The sequence below is a fragment of the Pyxicephalus adspersus genome, chromosome 2, assembly GCF_032062135.1.
Source record: "Pyxicephalus adspersus chromosome 2, UCB_Pads_2.0, whole genome shotgun sequence".
NCBI lineage: Eukaryota > Metazoa > Chordata > Amphibia > Anura > Pyxicephalidae > Pyxicephalus > Pyxicephalus adspersus.
In genome coordinates, this window is record NC_092859.1 from 26,865,727 (window position 1) to 26,884,927 (window position 19,201).

A 19,201-nucleotide genomic window follows, 5' to 3' on the forward strand; every position below is an offset into this window, starting at 1 on the left:
AAAAACTGTGTTCCAAAAACTGGAATCTCCACAAACTTTTCATTCCTGCTTGTGTTCCTGTTGCAGATTTACCTTCTAATCTTTTTTTTATGTCTGTGCGGGAGAAATCTATCCTCTCTATTGGTTCTGGTGGTCACTAGATACAAATTTCCTCCCGCCTCCTCTTGTGTCCCTGGAACAGGAAGTGACTGTATATCTCTACATTGGGGGCACAGACAATCATTAGAACCTTGTAGCAGTTTCCTCACTCACGCACTGATCCAATGTCCTCAGGTACAGCTCCACATGTTAATAGATTTTCCTGAACAGACTGATACAGCTTGCAGTATAACCACATGCATTGCTTGTTCATGACAGGTGCACTTTTAGCAGGGCCAGGAAGATGAGGCTGTGTCTCTTTGGGAATTCAATCTCCATAATGACAGTCAGTCAATAAGCTGTCTGGAAAATGAAGTCTAATCAGTTTCAGCTGTTCATTTACCTCAGAATTCAGCCGTCACAGAGCTTGTCACACAAAGGCCAGCAAACCGAGCTGCATTGCATCCTGGGAAATCTTTTTACCTTGGACGCCAGATCGCGTTCTGTTTCTGCTATAAATTTTTTGCACGCCTAAACTGTCCAAGTGAAAAATGGTAATTATAAATATGCGTGCATTTGAAACTGGATTGGAGCTTTTAGTGCTGATTTATAGAAGTTGTGCACATCTGGGCACATTCCCACCTTTCCCTATCACCACTGGGAGTCTTGGTCGATGGTTCTAGTGCATCAAAGATGGAAAAGTTTGGTGCCTGTCTCTTAATGGAGCTATTAAAAAAATATGAATATATCGGTAGAAAAATCTGCTATTCCCCAAATATGAGCATACATAAAATACAGCCATCAGCCATAAGGACATCTAAAGCACCCATGGGAGCTGGGGGAAAGCATGGTGAGATCAGAGCGATAGCCGGCAGATAACCCCTGACCCTGTTAGAGCTGACGGGGCAGAATGACAGTATACAAAGTAAGCAAAGCTAACAAAATCAGAAAAAAATAAGTGTTTCATGAATACTGAAACTCACCTGACATATTTAAAAAAAAAAATATGTGGGGTCTAAAATACGTAGATCCAACCGCATGATGCAATGGTGACATGGTGTCCACCGAAAGGCTCTTTGGTTCAGGCACAGGTGACAGCTGTGGTCTTCGGCCCTGCCAAGTTCCCCCAAATCCTCCTCATCAGTAGAGAATGTATGATCAATGCAGGAGCGCTAGTTATGCCAGGTCTTTATTTCTCAAATAATCCATATACTATCCCACACAGACTTCTCATAAACAAGTGCACGCAAATGGTGACAACGTACAAATCCACATGGCCAGCACTAAACATTTTTTTCCAGGAGGAAAAACTTTATTACTGTTTGTACTGATTTTCATCTTTATTTGTCCTGGTAACCATTCTCATCAAAGAAAAAAATTATGAGAAATCCTTATATGGGTGTCAGTTAGAGATACACTTTATGTATTGTTGTGTTTAATGCCGTCACTGTGGGACGTTTTGCATTTCATCGTTTTAGGGCAAACTGTTGCACCATGATCAGCATTCTCTAATAACCACCCTTTGTTTTATAGCTCAGAGTGTTACAAGCACCTGCTTATGCAGAGTTTTAAGGAACAGCATGTGTATGCCATCATGTACCAGATGAGGAAGAACCGCACGTTGTAACCAAGGTGCCTCTGATTACTCATCCTCGAATTTCATTGGGTGAGAAGCAGTTCAGCTGAGCCAGGGAATCTGACACAAAACCTCAATGAGAGAACCTTTATTATGGAAACAAGTTATGTAACTGTGAAACTCTCTGTGTTCTGTACAATAGGCGTGTGCCCCTGTGCCATGTCTGCTCCAGGTCTAATTATGGACCTACGATGATGCGATTATGTCACCTCCATCAGGTCATGCTGGGATCAGATTCCAGAGTATTTATTTATTCGGCTGGTAAACTTCATGGGTGAAAAAAGAAATAAATGGAAATACTATCAAAAGTCATAAGTTCCAAAGTGATACATTGTAATATTATGTTATCAAGGTGATAAAGCACAAATGAAAAAGGGGATGAACTTGACATGGGGCCCAGTTATAGAGGTGTTCTGGGCCAGGTTTACAGCTAATGGCCCCTCAGTTGGGAATTGCCCAGAACATGCTTTTAAATAGTTGAAGACTAAAAACAGTGATGTGGGTAGGTAAAAGATGAAAAAAATGAAAAATATTAAATAGAAATAGTAAATAGAAATGGAAAAATAGTTTTCACCTAAATCATAAATGTAAAACCTTTTTGGATACAGTAAATAAAAGTTAGAACCCTTGTCAGGTTTGCTTGGTGGCTATGGCCTGGCTAAGTTGATTTATCATCATGTCCTGTGTTGGTGACAACCTCATCACCCGAACAGGAAGCCCAGGAAATTCTCCAACAGGGATAGAGATAGCAAATTTGGAACTGTAGTTGAGGGACAAGGAGCACCAGTAGTAAGAATCATTGTTTTCAATCAGTTCCCAATCAGGGAAGATTCATGGAAAGAAGGATGCACCATCATGGACAAAATACATGGCCTAAGATGTGGTGGTAGCATTAGGCCTTTAAAGTAATAGTGTTGTCACCTTAGGACAGGTCTACAGGACCCCCTTACATAGGCATGAGGTGTTGTGTAAGTTATCAGCTCACAAGGGATCTAGGAAGTATTTTTTCACACAGATTTAACAAAATGCTTTCAATCATATATTTACAGATCAAAAAGGTGTAAATAAGAAGAATTAGTTTTAAGGTTTTCATATCCTATAATGATCGTCATCACTGAATGGGCCCTTAGGGTTCCAATGTTCTTCTGGAGGAGTTCTAAAAATAGTTCTTCCGACGGAACTGACCCTTTAAAAATGGTGTAAATGTCTGACAATTGATGCTTAACGACCATACCAGGAAATCAGCTTGCAGACTTAAGTCTGACTTTGCCGCGAATTACAGAAACACTCATCAGCGGCTGACGATGGGCGACAAGGGTTCACGCCATTTGTGCAGATATTTGATGCAGGGTGAGGGCATTTACGCAGAACGTGGCTAATTTTACAGCCGGGCTCCAGGATGAACTGAAATAATGAGGAACTTACTCGGCTGATTGGTGCCAGACAATTAACCTCCTCATTAATTGAGGACTAATGGGCCTTCATGCTAATTCGAGTAATTGAATGTCCAGGAATTAAAGACTTACTTCAAAAGGGAGGGAGAAGCTAAAATTAATGGCCCAAAATTGCAGGTCCTTAGCTGAATTAGACATTCAGCTCCAATCTAAATTTGTGCTGTCACAAGAAATGTTAAAATATGTTAAACAGAGATGAAAAATCTGATCTGGTAAATTCATGATCCAGCCTGGACAGAATTCTGTGACTGCATTCTGATTGATGGCTGGTTTGCTATGATAGTTCTGCTAGGGAGAGACTTTTTATGGGGTGAAGAGGACAGAAGCTTCAGCTTTACACTGACCGATAGACAAGGATATAACTCATTGTAATTTGGAACATGTCGATGTGTCTTCGGTTGTTCATATAATGGAGCCAACCAATGAGTAGTTCCTTCCCTTTCTTTATCAAGGAGGTAAGACCAATCAGGTTGTTCAGAAACCTTAATGAAAGTCTGTACTGACCATTCCTGCCCCTCTGATTAGCCTTATATAGCCCTAAACCTTACCAATCCACCCTATTACCTTAAAAAGTTCCAACTTTTTCATTTGAAAGCCTTCCTTATGTCCCAGGTTTTATAAGAATGCCATCTCCTAAGAGTGACCTGGAGTGATCCTGGACGTAGCTGTCATTGTAATTTTGGAGAAAAAAGCAAATGGTAACATTGTCGGGAGGAGGTGTAGCGATTCTATGTCTAATAAAGATTTGTTACCTCTTTTTCTATGTTTATTTGAATATTTTCATGCATCCGGATGGACAGGTAGGGAAGAACCTATTGTCCCAGGAAATGCGAGAGCTGCCATTGAACTTCATCATTGTCACCCTGATTCTTCTCCGCTTGTTTTAGTAATTTAAAACAAAATCTGTATAGCTGTTATCTGCCTTAAGCAAAAGGAAATGCTTGTCATTTTTCCCTGGTGATAATGACCCCATTTATACACCTGCTGATTAATAAGTAACCTCCACACTCCATTAACTGTCCAGTTGGCATTTTGATTTAGAGAATAATGAACAAAACACCGGCTTTCCCCAGACAGACCTGGAAACCAAATGACGTCTTGCCCGAGCTGACATTAAAAGTATGAAACTGGTAGAAGGTTCCACGACCAGGTGCCCAGAAGGGTCTCAGAAATCCAGATTAGTTTTGGGGACAGAAACCCTGACGATCCCGACGTGAGGGAGCTGGTGGGAGTACCCTGAGTAATACTAATAGTTCTAGGGGCTTTCCTTTTTGTTCTGGGTTGATTCTCACAGGGTTTTCCCAAGTGTGCCCCAGGTTGTAGGCCTTCAGAACCCTTGGTAATAATACGCCCCTGATATGGAAGGGGCTTCCCTAGAGAGAAACGTCTATGATGCCCATGGCCCTAGGGTGGCAATCCACGGGTGCCAGAACAATTCACAGAGTGCTGGAAGATGTGCGTAGATTTAAGTATGGCACCATGGCCACAGAAATTTTGCAAACGTTATCCTACACCTTTCTCAAGGGTTGGGACTTTTGGCCAACATTGGACTTTGGGCCAAATTACATTTTGGTAAGACTCTGCCCACTTGGTGCAATCTCCCTTCACCGCACCTTTTGTTCAGGTGACAAGTTTAAGTTATGGATTTACCATCTGCTATCAGGACAAACAGAGAGAATATCCCCAGACACAGTAAGGCATGAATGCCTGCAGGGACTTTGGTTCACTTTATGATTTTTTAAAAAATTACGATCGCTAATCACTAGAAGACTGAGCAAATTCTCCCTACTACCTGCAGCAGACTGAAGACAATGGCCCTGATTTACTAAAGCTCTCCAAGGCTGGAGAGAATACACTTTCATCAGTGAAGCTGGGTGATCCAAAAAATCCGGAATGGATCTAGTCCAGGAATAAAAAAGTTTGCTAATAGAAAATGATTTTAAGAAATCCGTTCCAGGTTTGCTGGAGCTTCACTGTAGAAAGTGTATCCTCTCCAGCCTTGGAGAGCTTTGTTTAATCAGGCCTATCATCTCAGCCTAGGCAAAGTCACAGGACTGGAGCCGAAGGTTGGCATTTTAATGATAATATATTTGGACATGTCAGGAATGTACTCATACAGACTGAAGTTACTAAGAGTTCCACTTTAAACAATTGCTCTGCCTGTTTACTTTACATCTGTATTTTTAACCCTGGTAACCCACGGCTATAGCGTTCCTCCAGCCGCAGTCTAGATGGCGAGTCAGCTGACTATGGGGCTCATGAAAGGAATTTCTCTACACGTGAATAAGAAAGGGGCCTCACGCTGCGTTTATTTCTTTATAAGCGATTCATCAGGGGCGAAATTATCTCGCCGCCTGGCAAAGCGTCCCACACATAACCAGCGGGACGCCAAGGCCGTCATGTGAGGAGAGGAAACGTCCTTATGATGGCTGCATCTCTACAATTCAAAAGGCTTTTATTTTTTTATGTTTTATTATTTTTATTTTTCTTTAAGCCCCGTAATGAGCGCCTATGGCCACATAAAATACATTTACGTCTAATAAGAGTTCTGTGGAGGTAAGAAAGGATCACTGTGCTAATAACAGAGATACAACGGCCCCACATAACAAAAGACCTCTCTGCGCCTGCAGAGGTTATTATCACCCCCTTGGGTAGTATAAATGGACTTTACATGTCACAATTTCATGGACCTGTCAGTAACTTTACATGTCAGCATGGATAAATTCCTGACCTGTCACAATACACAGCAATCGTATCATTGTTCACAAAAGTGCCAACTTTTATCATTAAAAGCCTCTCTAAGCTTCAGTCCAGTAACTTGCTATTACAAGATAATGCCATCAATTAGCTGCAGGCAGCAGGAAGTTTTTTTCTAAGTCTCCTCTCCCTCAGTGATCAGACTACAAGTCACAGGCTGCAGAAGAGGCTGATCTGTATGAGACTTTTATGAACACGGCCAAAAGCTGCACAGACACCAGGATTTCCAGCAGAGGAGAAGTACAGCTACACAGTTATTTTATACCCAGGGTCCTAAGGGTGATTGTACAGTAATTAGTGATGGAGTAACAGAAATGGGTAGTACTGGGGTTACTGTGTTAGGATTATAGGAAAGGGTATTTGTAACCTGTAAGTATGCATGATAGGGTTACAGGAAAAGTTGGTGTTACATGGAGAGTTGATGGTACATTACCAGGAAGAGTTTATGTTGGGGTACAGGGAGGATTGGTGTTATAGGGAGGGTTAGTGTTAGGATTACAGTGAGATTTGGGTTATAGGAAAGGTCTGTGTTACAGTGGGATTAGTATTGGAGTACTGGATGAGGTTAGCGTTAGGGTTATAGGAAGATTTGGTTGTTGGGTTAAAGAGATAGTTGAAGTTGGGGTTACAGGGAGGGTATGTGTGAAAGGATGGGTTAGTGTTTGGGGTATAGGGAGGGTTAGTATTACAGTAACAGCTGGTATGGGGGGGTTATTATTGGAAATTCAAAGATAGGTTAGTGTTAGGGTTACAAAGATAGTTGGTGTTGGGTTCCAGGGAGGGTTGGTGTTATAGAGGGGGTTAGTGTTGGGGTTACAGGGAGGGTTGGTGTTATAGAGGGGGTTAGTGTTGGGGTGCAGGCTATGTGTCAATATCTTGCATATTTACAATTGTGTTTAAGTATTACTTGGATTAAATGCAAAATACAACAAAGCTCATTCTACACAAGAGTTTTGGTTATCATAAAGGAGGGGCCACATCACAGCCTTGTCTCTGTCCAATGGGAGGGCCACATGAAATCTCATGTATCAGACATTTACCTACACACATAGAGTGTCTGCCTGTCTCAGACCATACAGATCTTACACACATATAGCAATAGAAATATTTCTATGGTTTGTATTCCTCCCTGTATGTGCATTGCATTATTCAGCTGTGACTCAGATATGACTGCAGCGATTCCGTGGAGATATAATAATGACTTAACGATCTTTCTGCAAACTTCTATAAACTGTTTACTATAATCATCTCCCTTTCACCCCAGACAATCGCTCCCAGAAACTGACAGCTCACAAGCAGGTCAAATGGGGGTATCTCAGCAGTGCAGGGAGTGGGGGAATCTCAGTTAGGCACCTATACCCATACGGCTACACTTCTCACCGACGGGACCAGGCCGGTATGGTGATCCCATTACACCCAGAGCTCCTAATCATGCTGGGCCTCCACCTTGTCCAGGACCCCAAATACATTTCATTCCAGCTCCCTACACCCCTACCAATCTGTCATTTGGGGTTCTGGAGAAGGTTGGGCCCCTGGTCTGTTTTATCCTAAAACCAGCTGGAGGACCTCAAAAAAAAATCACAATCATTAGTGATGTCACGTGGCCAACCAGCACCAATCAGAATGGCTTACAGAGGGGTTCAACATTTCATTGTCATAGTCAAAGCAGGCGGTTGTAGAGGGTGAGGGGGCTTTTTTTGGCCATGATACTTTGTTCTTCATGGACATAGCACAGGTTGACTTCCAGAAATTGTTAATTAGAGATAAAGTGGGCATGAGCACAGCCCGCACAGACTTGTGACTGCAAACAAAGAGACGCTTTTAAACATTTTACACCTCCTCATGATACGCCGAGTCACACAACAACGCGCCCTAGCCTCAAAATATTATTTGTGCAACAATATCACCATCACTTCCCAGAGGATATTGTGGGCACAAGGCCTCCCTCTGAGGTCAAATACAGTCATTTCTGTAAGGAGGAGGCTAAAGTCATGTGAGGGTGTCCAGGCAACATGTAAAAACAGCGATCTGATTCCTAAATAACACAAGCTGACTTATTCAGATGACCTTTCACAGTGCTTCTGGGAGGGGCTGCAGACTCTTGTTACATGATTCTGTGTTACCTGCCTCTACAGTGGGTGGAGCTTGGAACCAGGGAACATATCTGCCTGAATTTTCACTGGATAAGTTTCATAGCAAACAGGGATTCTGCAGAGGCAGAACAGAAGATGTGTACATGGCCTAACAGATTCTGAAAATGCTAGCTGCATGAATGTCAATGAAAAGTAAAGAAAAGGACTCATATGATTTAGGTAGATTTAGCATGACACCCTGGGAGCCCTCAAATATGAGTTGCTATAATATTCAAATACAGACTTCAGTAGCCATTGCATGGACTTTGCAGCATCATCAGTGTAAGGAACCTATTAACCAATCAGGAGGTCCAGAAAATGGGGAAGGGGGTGGGGCTTGGTGCTGACTTTTACACCAAAGTCGATATTTGCATATTACAGCACACCAGGTTTTTGGGATTGCAGGGTGCTCTTAGGAAAAGCCACAACTATGTGAACATGTGTGTGCGGGGTGGTGGAGGGGTGGGAATGGGTTCTAACCTTGTGTTGGCCTACTATGTGCCAGCTAAAGTAAATCAGGCTTTCAGTAAGCATGGCTGCCCTTAAAGCTGCTGGACAACAGGGGGTGAGATTACAGAAGGGGAAAGTATCAGCATGGGCCTATACTAGCAATGCTCATTGGTGAAAGGCAAAAGGCAGGGCAGTGGCACAGGGTTTGCAGAATTGAAAGCCTTTAAAATTATAATACAGCAGGGGTTATGAAGATGGCCTGGCTTCCTCTACGAACACCCGGGCACGTAAAAGAAGACCTACATATGCAGTTCACCTGCATAATTTGCTATTTAACCGGAGTCTCCGTTTAACATAAAGCAGCTACCGGCCCGCCTGATCTCACCCACACGTGATGCCCACAAGATTGTACAAAACAGGGTCACCTGACTGCTGCATAGCCAGGAATTGTATGTAGCGTGTCGTGTACATATTAACCCTTTATGATCTGCTTAATAGTCTGATCACAGCTCAAGCCTTTGTTTTGTCATTTAATAGGGCACAGCAAACTGAAGGTCAATGTAGATGAAAAAAGTATAGGATTCCCATGTAAAAACTATCCCAATGTCTAAAAAATACTAGATTTTAATGTGTCAATGCAAAAAGAAAAACAAAAAACAAAAACAAAATAAAAAGTTGATTTCAAGCATAAGCAGTTATCATTCCCCTTAAAAATTACCCATACTTTGCCAGGGCCATGCAAAGTGTCGGAGTCTTTTCATAGCAGGATTTTATACTTGCGGAACCCTCATCCACCCCAACAAACTGCCACAGATGGGCAAAAAACAGCAAATGGAACATAAAACTTGTTGGATCTCTGTTTCCTAATGTTACGTTAAGTGTAGCTAAACTTTATAAACTTTTCTTTTTGGTTTTGGATTAAATTCTGAAGGGTTGGAGCCTCTGTCTGGTTAGGGGCCCTTCCACACATGTGCATTTAGTTTACACGTATGTGCATTGGGTTAAAAATCCTGATCCTTTTAAATGGGCTGCAACACACCTAAAACAGTGCATGATGCACTCTTCTTGGGAGAATGCTCAGATGCTTTTTGCTTGGGGTTCTATTCCAAAATGAAGAACAATGCATCACACCACATTATGATGGGGGAACATGAAAGCTGAACTGATAGGAACATTTCACAACCCTTGCAGAGGATTTGGGGGGACCGGTTATAGTAAGCCGCCGGAACATAAAAGTAGTACCTTATATAAGAATGAACATTTACCCATCACAGCTCTGGGAAGTATTGGGTTTTCAGATCACCAGGAGTGCAGCAATCACAGCTCCAGCACTAAAGGAGTTTTAATTCTACGCTTTCCCATTAGGACATTTTTGTATGTTTGTGTACTAATCTAATACATTTGTTTGCCTTTAACTGCAATGGAAGCTCATATGATCAAATTTAATAACAATTTGCTGTTCTTGTAACAATGTATACACAAATCAAAATGTAGCTGGGGCACAAAGACTTCAGCAAATGTCCTACAGCCAAAATCACTAATTGCAGTGCCTGGATAGGACTGATAAACAAGCTCTGAGCTAGCGACATTCGCCAAGTGTTTGACGCATTTGGCCATTCCTTTTACAAATTGGTGGTACAATTAGAAACACTAACACAATCTTCCAATCAATTATTTGATTATCCAACCAGGGGGACCTGTAGATGTTGGTATCTGAAATAGATTGTAACATATATGGTGAGATGCAGATTTGCAGGACGGGGGCAACCACGTGCAAAAAGATCTGGTTTTTCACTTTTTCTTTCATCTGAGTATTTTTTGTAGCTTTCGGTATTTGGACTAAATCAGACTTTGTGAATCCTTGCCATTCCAATTTCTGAATTGTATGATTAAATCACCGCCATATATTTGGGAATTAAAAAAATGCCCATTTTGCTATGGGCAATCGTAACCCAGTATTAAAACTACTATAAGTATAAAAAATCTTCTATTCTGCTAGAAATCATAGAGTCATCAGGAACAGATTTTATGTTCAGGGTAAATGGCATCAGCAGGGTTAATTATGCAAAAAAAAAAAACCTCTTCTCACCATGTGAGGGATATTACAACCTGGTGTGACGTGTAAAATCCACAGACAGATAAAGATGACTTGTATTCCCCTAGGAAAAAAGACTCCTGTGCTTCCTGCTGCGCCCAGAAGGGGGCCCTACTGAGTCACTCCTATGACTTTTTTTGCAGCCATCTTCTGTCTGCAAAGCAGAAGCAGCAGTGTCAGAGAAAGAGAGGGAGCAGGGGAGAGAGAGCTCTGCTGTCTCTCACAACTGCACAAGTCTGAATGTACCCCTGCTTTAAAGAGAACCCCCCTATAAGACTGGTAGCCTGAGGATCTTCAGACATGGAGGAAGGCATCCACAGCTTGCAGGAAAGGCAGTTGTCCAGGGAATTCTTAGGGTAAGGCTTCCAGGACATGCAGCTCTGCTGAGAAGTCCCTTACACACACATACAGCCTGCTAACCTGTCACTTCATTGCAGAATGGATTACCCTCCCCTGTACCTGTGCAAGCCCAAAAGAGGGATCAAGCGGGACGACACCAAGGTAAGACCATTTATTTTGGGAAATCGGGACAAATTTAAACAAGGCAGACGGGGACTCGATTCAACTTGTTCGGAATTTTAATGACTTGCATGTTACATAGTTGGCAACGTGTTAAAATTAACTTAACACCGGCACAGCTATATAGTTTTTTTTCTAGGGACTTTTTGATAAATCTTTTTTTTTTGGGAGGTTAGGGGTCTCATCTGTTATCCCAGACTCTAGATTAAACTTGTCGGGAATATTAATAGCACTAAGATAAAAGAAAACAGTTGTCAATATTCCCGCAATCATTTCCAGGGACACTTTTCCATAGGGTTGCAGTGCCGGGAGGATGGGGGTCTCATCTGTCACGGCACACAGGGGCTCTGCTATAAACTTGGTGGGAATCTCAATGGCACCAAGGTACAAAAAGACAGCTGGCAATATTTTAATTATTTCCGGGGACACATGGCTGGACCGGATAATACATAGAAAATGTATTGGGGGGAATGCAAATCCCATATACACCACATGCTAATTATACTACATATACCATTAGATGTCAGATTCCACCTAAATATAATAAACAAGGTGATTCCTGTAAAAAAAAATTCTGTAACGTAGGACAGAATTTGAGCAGATTTGAAATTCAGGAAACACTTCTGGGCAAAAAAAAACATTTTAAAATCTAAATCTAACAAGGTGGAGTTTTCTTGGTGATTTTTTAATGCCGGAAACGGTTTCGGAAGCCGTCTCTGCAAGGGACTTTTTTCAATAAGGGGGTGTCACTTGTCTTGCCAGGCTGGGTCCGTGGAATGAACTCATTAGGATTCCTCTTGTACAAGTTTTGCAGCTCGCCATGTTCATTAGGGAATAAAAAGACTTTGGGAGAAACTTGTCATGAATCCTAAACACATGTGAGGTTTGCACAGGGTAGCCATGCCGATGTGTGAGACAGAGAAAACTTGCTGTGAATATGTTCATTAAAATAAGTCTCCCCCCTCTTTTTTTCTTACCCGTTCCGTTGCAGGAGACGTACAAGCTTCCTCACCGCCTCATAGAGAAAAAACGAAGAGACAGGATAAATGAATGTATAGCCCAGCTGAAAGATTTGCTGCCAGAACATCTCAAGCTCACAGTAAGAGCTCTCCTTTTCATATATAATTAATAGGCCCTAATATTTGACTACCATTCATTGATCTTTTTCCGGTGTGTCACTTAAGGATAAGAAACGATCGCTATTGCCTTTTTGTGCCACGTTGGGTAAAGTGGAAGGTTGCTGGCTAATGATGGATGCATTAAAAGAAAATAAAATATGTTTTTCCTTGAGTCATGTAAGCTAGTGCTAACACTGCATCGATTTTCCTCCTCTCTGCTCGCAGACGCTGGGGCACTTGGAAAAAGCTGTTGTGCTGGAGTTAACTTTGAAACACTTGAAAGGTTTGACATCCCTGACGGAGCAACAGCACCAGAAAATTATCTCTTTACAGAACGGTGAGTGACCGGATAATTATTTCCTATTGATTTGATCACAGCTAACGATTTAGAGATCTTTTATGGCTTTTTTTCTTTTAACTTATTTTGTTCGCTAAATCCTGCTTGTGTTTGATATGTGTATTTTGCATTCCATAACCTGATACTGTCACCCCAGCTAACACGTGAATCTACCGTATCACAGCTTACCTGATTATTATGGTAATAAGGGGGAGGATGGGAGATAATCAACTTTGTAAATAGTATACATTCCCTGTTTTTTTTGTTGTGCTGTACAGGATTTTGAAGTATCCAAACATTCATATTTTTCTTCTGGAGGTTTCAGGAGTTCAAGCACAGCAAATAATTTATAGCCAAAAAGGCTACAGAGGGGGCAACATAGCACAGAATGTCTTTAGTTTTGGAAAAACAGAATTCATTTCACTGGTCATTGGTTGTATTTGCTGTGTTTGTTTACTAAAGTATTCTTTCCTCGAGAAGTCCAAATTCTACGTGGGTGGGAGTTGGTTTTAGTTGGACTTATTCTGGTAGCGAGATTCAATATTGTACGAGGATATGACAGGCAGATGGCTTGTGTTGACTGTTCTTTTTCTCTGTTTACCGTGAAACAGGCGAGCGTTCCATGAAATCTCCCCTCCAATCGGATCTGGATGCCTTTCATTCCGGTTTTCAGACCTGTGCCAAAGAAGTTCTGCAGTACCTGTCACGTTTTGAAAGCTGGACTAACCGGGATCAGAGGTGTACCCAGCTTCTCAACCACCTGCACACCGTGTCCAGCCAAATCCTACCCAGCTCTCAGCTGCTCCTACAACAGGTGCCCACCGGAAAGGCTTCTTCTCAGTCCCCTAGCCGAGGGCTACCTAAGGTGGAGAACCAAACAAACTGTGTACCCGTTATCCAGAGGACGCATAACTTGGAGCTTAGCGAGAACGACACAGACACCGACAGCGGTTATGGAGGTGAAGGTGAAAAGTCAGAGTTGAAATCTGAGGGACAGAGCAATGCAGGAATCAAGGGCCAAGGGTCCAATGGTGTGACCGTGAAACAGGAGCCACTGGACGAGCCTTCACCCAAAAGGTTTAAGCCGGACTGCTCAGGAGGTGGTGGCTCGGCTGTTGGGACTGAACCAGTTGTACAGCCCGATGCCAACCTGCTTAACTCTCTCATAGGATTTGGAAGTAGTCCTTTCGGTCAGCAGGCCCCTTTCTGTTTACCATTTTACTTCATCTCGCCCTCAGCAGCTGCCGCTGCAGCAGCCTACATGCCCTTTTTAGACAAGGGCAGCTTGGAGAAATACCTCTACCCTGCGGCCGCCGCTGCTGCTGCTGCCCCCATCCCTTTTATCTACCCGGGTTTACCTGCCCAGACGGCTGGGACTTTCCCATGTCTCTCTTCAGTCCTGTCCCCTGAAAAGTTGGCTAGCTGCTCGACTTCCCTTCTCCCTGACCTCCCCTCATCTCCTTTTCAGGCTGGTCCTGCCATGACCGACCTACAAGACCCTTTGCAAGATCTCCGGGCGCCCCCCAAGGAAAACTAAGACAATGATGCAAAAAAAAAAAAATCATGATCTATATCTATATATAAAGAGCCTCTCATTTTGTAGCAAGTCTTGTTTTACTGGATCAACATTATTCTTGTACATTGATGGGATAAAAACACTTATTTCACTGGATGAGGCAACCAGGAAAAATGGACCTTTACCATGAGTGGTTCAGCTACCCCGCAGCACAAAATTAACTGTTCACTGACAGTGAGGTCTTTTGCAACGCACCAGGGCGCACTTTTGTAAATTGGAGCCAATAACAACCTGTTGCTCAGAGCAGCCAGATCCTTTGCCTCCTAAGAAAGGCGAAACTGTTTGCTATGGACGGTGGCTCCACTTTCACTCCAGTGGAAGTTTTAGGAATTAGCCCTGTGCAAAATAGCAGGGTTAATTTTGTGCTACTTCCCACTTAAAAACGAATGCGTAGTTGAGCCTTAATGTGTAAAAAGGTGCATATAATTCTCTTTGTATTTTTATAGTAAAAACTTTTTAGAGATTTGCCCTGCCAATTAAGAGCTATGAAAAGTTTAGAGTAAATCTAACATGATCCCCTTGAAAGTTTAACTTTAACTTACAAAACAGGCTTTGAGAAGCGCACACCTGTTCTTTGTCACACAATATTCTGTAAGCCGATTGTCAGCACCGGCTGTCTATAGACTGATCCCATGTCTGTTGCTCAGAACTTTGTGCTTTAGTGTTGCCTGGGTGTAAAAGTAAGTGCAACTTTTTAACATTGGTAAAGATTGAATTATAAAATCTGGAAAAGAAACAGTGCTCATTAACCTATTGCTACCCTAGAGACCTTATGTCATTTTAATAGGTTACACATTGCACCTTGTCCTGTTAGATAAATCTTGAACAGTCCAAATTTTTTCATTAGTAATAATCTATTAATCCATGGTGGGTAAGGGTGCTCACATGTGTTTCAGTCTCATAAGTTAATGGATAATTTTGTTGTCATGATTATACCTATGAAAAATTGTAACATCCCTGGCAATTCTTTAGATCAATTTTTTGGCATTTATAAAAAGTAACTGCCGAAAATTGTTCTTACCGCTATTCCCCCCCCTCACACACACACAAAAGGCAAAAAATGATTTATAGGCCAATCAGACTGAAACACACGAGTACCTAAATATATATTTTAGTGGCAACAGTCATAACTTTCCTAAAAATGTATCAAATAACTTTTGTAAACTTTGTACAACTTTTTACTGATACACAAAAATTGGAAGAAAGGCCAACATCTATGTAAAAACGTCAGTATCCTCCAGTAGCCCATACATTTTCCTGGCTTTGGGGTTGAACTAACCAGCATTTAGCTTAAAGAAGAGCTCTGCTATAACAGGTATTGCTATCCCAAGCACAATGCTATTCTTTGATGAAATACTGGATTTATTAGGATCTCCCCCTACTGGTCATTTACCATATATAAGGATAAGGATTTAATCCCTGAATCAACCTTCAAATGGTGTTGTTCTGAATTCTTATCATATTTATAAAATCCCTACAATTCCCTTATATTAATGAGCCTTTTCATCAGTTTTGTGTTGAAATGTATTTAATACATTTAAACTATACCAAGCCTAAAGATTGGGACTTAAAGTCATGAAGAGTTCCACCTTAATAACTTAGATAGGTGAAAGTAGCATGGAAACATCAGTCTTTCTGTAATTAATAAATTGTAATTGATAAAAGTTAATTCCAGGTGCTGCTTGAAATATGGCATCGACATCACCTCTTTAGATGGTGCGGAGGGCTCATTGGAGCTGTAAATCTTGCAGTCCACATAATCTGCCTTTCAATATCTAACTGTCTATATTATTCCCATAACTACTCAAATTATGTCCCAAGCAAACTTGGAAAACCAAGTTTGATAAATACCAGCTGTGCTCAGGGTGATAGGGAAACAGGGGATGCCAAATTTTCCAAAAGTCAATTAGGCTTTAGGTGTGTGTAACAGGGGATGCCAAATTTTCCAAAAGCCAAATGGGCTTTCCTGCTCTTGGAGCTGTTGTTAGTCAACTTGATATGCACACAAGGCAGCACAGACCTTAACGTTGTAAAACTGTATCATAAAATCACAGACAAACACATTATGAGCCCTTTCAGATCCAGCAAACTGAATATAATGCATTGCATAACTAGGTTTGGAGATTCTAACAGCCCTTTTGTTGGAGTCCATATGCAATCACTGAGAACGAAGCCTGTTAAAGCAGCATGCCGGCTTCATGTCATTAAGCAGGATTTTCCTTCACCGTTTACAAATTATAGGCCGTCTAAGCTGCCTGCTCTTAATAGCTAATTATTTTAGGTGCTGTTGCCATAAGTGGTTACATAACCGAGTTATAATTATGCCTTGTTCGGCCGAGAGAATATTGTGTTCTGAGCCTTCCATTCACCCGAAATTAGTTCAGCTGACAGTATTATATAACACTCCTCTTACGTAGGGATTTAATTGGGCTAAACAAACCTCGCCTCATGACCAAATCTAGTTTCTTCACCGTCTCGGTTACACATCCACAGTGAATAAATATTCTACAACCCCCATGTCTCCATCTCTATGCAGTTGTAATGTTGGTCCTATGTTTATGGCTATTTAAAAAAAAACTTTATATATATTATTTTTGCTGTATAAAAAGCCTAAATTGTGTTACAAAAAAGTCTAAAAAAAATCTCTATTTCGGGGCTGTTAAAAACTTTTTTCCGCAGGGGATAAAAAAAATGTAAAAATGTTTTTCTGTATTTTTGTTTGTAATATTTTGGGATTCACAGCGGTTTAAAAAAAAGAGGAAAATTATGTAGACTCCAAAAAACTTTGTAGTTAGCACTTTAATTTTACCAGTTTCTGTTGGTTTTTTATGTTCCACTTTGTAGAATTGCACTCGGACCAGAGGTTCTTTCTCTGTCTTTTCTTGAATACTTGAAAGCGAAATTGAGTTTGATAATATCGGTGTATTTGTTGATGCAATGGTAGCACTTTAAGGATTGACTGGTGGCGAGTGAAGATGTATTTTATTTTTATTTTTAATGTGTCTCTTTAACAAAACTTTAAAAGTGCACCTGTTTCAGAATGCTGTTGTTTTGTGGGCTCGGGCTGTGTTTAGAAGTACGTAGACCCATACTACGTATTTCTATGCCGTCCATAGATCCTAGATAGACTGCCTATTGTATATAAAGCTCCTCCCATACAACAGGCTTCTATGACAGGTACACTTAAGTAACTGGTAGTAAAAGTGCATTTTATTCCAATATTCATTTTACTGTTTTATATTTGCTCAAAAACAGTTTGTGCACTGAAGACAATTAATTTATTTGTATTTTTTTTGTTTGTAGTAAGTCAATAAACTGGAAGATGGCTGTTATTCAAAAATGGGCACGTTTCAGCTCTGTACTACTGTGGAACTACAAGTCTCAGCATGTGAAATGGTTCAATATAGGAACCCTTGACGTCCTCCAACCCTTTAACTTTTGGGTGTTATAGCACTTATGCTGAGGAGATTGTGCCAAAGAGAAGTGTGGAAAAAGTTTGCCAAACTTTTTAAAGGGCTTTTTTTCCCCTTTCAGCCCCCTTCATTAGATTACTCCTCCGTATCTTTGCTTTGGAATTTTTATAAGTACATGCCAAAATGGTGCAGGACACTGCCCTAATAATGTATTCCCCTTTAAGTTTTGGGTGTGCACTGAACCATTTCTAAGTAAGGTGCCAACTCTCCTCCCATAGGATGACAGTCCTGCCCCTGGCCCAGATTATCATGTGGTGTCATGTGTTTTTCTGGTATTTAACCCCTGCCTACATGATAGGATTGACACTACTGAACAAAATCATGGCTGCAATGCCTAAAAACAAGTATAATGTTTTGTGCTTGATTTATAATAAGGAATTTTGCTTTCCTAATTATTTGGAAGCCTTATCAGAAAGGGGGATTATGATGGATAACATTATCCAAACAAGTTGTTGAGGATTCCAAGATTTTGATCCCTTTGCACTCATCTGTATTACAACAACAATAATAATAAATAAAATAATTTGGGGACACTTACTACTAACTAAATGCTCACTATTTTCATACTAGGTATTTAGTATTTAGTTAAACTTAGTCAGCAGTGACTTAACCCTACTTAACCTTTGACCTTTGCTTACTCATGACCGCCAATGAGAATTAAAGGAAGCTGTCATATGTCTCCCCCATGTCAAATTGGGTATGTGAACTGAACTTTGGTTAGAGTAAACATTTTGCAAATCAATCCCTAAAGACGCATACAGATCTGCTGATGTGCCAACTATGCCCAAGCTCCAGGAGTGAGGTCTGAGAAATGATAGACTACCCTGTACATCAGAGAGGAGAAGGGTAAGAAAAGGGGCGACTGGAAGGAAAATCGGTCATTTTTTTCTACTTGCTAGATTGATTGTTACTCCTGGAAGGGGTTAGGGGTGTCCCAGGGATGCAAACCGTTAATGAGCTAAAATTGCACTCCTATCCATCAACAAACCTATTGTACTCATTCTGCCAGCTCTTTGCCATCAATTGATGAACTATTCCCACAAATTCCCACAGAATGCCAACACTGATTCGTAGACAATCTCTCTAAAACATGCTGGGAGTTATGGTTCCACAATGGCAGGAGAACCACATGTATGCATTTTTGCCCTATTGCACTAATAAAGTTGTAATATAGTCTAACTTAGTCTTATTACACTATATGTTGTAATAAGATTTAAACCCAATAAATAAAATATTATCATATAAAAAAATGTAACATGGTAATGTCATTTACAAAGTTGTTTTCAGTGATTTTGTCTTTGAACCCTAGTGATCCTGCCATGAAGGTACAGGTACTTCCTGATTGGGTGACAACCAACAAGTGGACATAGCAGCACACAGGCATGGTCCACTGTTGTCACTATCAGGAGCTATTCCACAGCCATGATGTGCAGCTAATTCTGTTGTGACTGCATGGATATAATAGGAGTGAATACAAGAGGCTGCAGATTATCAGCAGTTAGAGGAAATGGTGAAAATGAGTAAAAATACAATGCCAATTGTATATGATACACAAATCAACTTAAATGTCACATTA

The 19,201-nt window shown here is 41.1% G+C and overlaps 1 protein-coding gene and 1 long non-coding RNA gene across 2 annotated transcripts; one reads left to right on the plus strand and one right to left on the minus strand.

The window, feature by feature from the left end:
- Positions 1-1,786: 1,786 nt before the first annotated feature.
- On the minus strand, positions 1,787-12,203 carry LOC140323235 (uncharacterized). The gene is made up of 2 exons (XR_011919319.1): positions 12,099-12,203; positions 1,787-1,980 (listed from the first exon to the last, which is right to left on the minus strand). It is a non-coding gene; the product is annotated as an uncharacterized lncRNA (long non-coding RNA).
- BHLHE41 (basic helix-loop-helix family member e41) lies at positions 10,759-17,159 on the plus strand. The gene is made up of 5 exons (XM_072400137.1): positions 10,759-10,958; positions 11,040-11,103; positions 12,113-12,220; positions 12,465-12,576; positions 13,188-17,159. Exons 1-5 carry the CDS (start codon positions 10,903-10,905, stop codon positions 14,111-14,113), a joined length of 1,266 nt encoding a protein of 421 aa, XP_072256238.1. The 5' UTR covers positions 10,759-10,902; the 3' UTR covers positions 14,114-17,159.
- The last annotated feature ends 2,042 nt before the right edge of the window (positions 17,160-19,201 follow it).

Excerpts from the sequence above, each read along its gene's own strand:
- BHLHE41 (XM_072400137.1), top strand. The coding sequence starts at position 10,903 with ATGGAGGAAGGCATCCACAGCTTGCAGGAAAGGCAGTTGTCCAGGGAA. Across the intron at positions 10,959-11,039 it reads TTGTCCAGGGAATTCTTAGG|AATGGATTACCCTCCCCTGT; the intron begins GTAAGGCTTCCA and ends ACTTCATTGCAG. Across the intron at positions 12,577-13,187 it reads AATTATCTCTTTACAGAACG|GCGAGCGTTCCATGAAATCT; the intron begins GTGAGTGACCGG and ends ACCGTGAAACAG.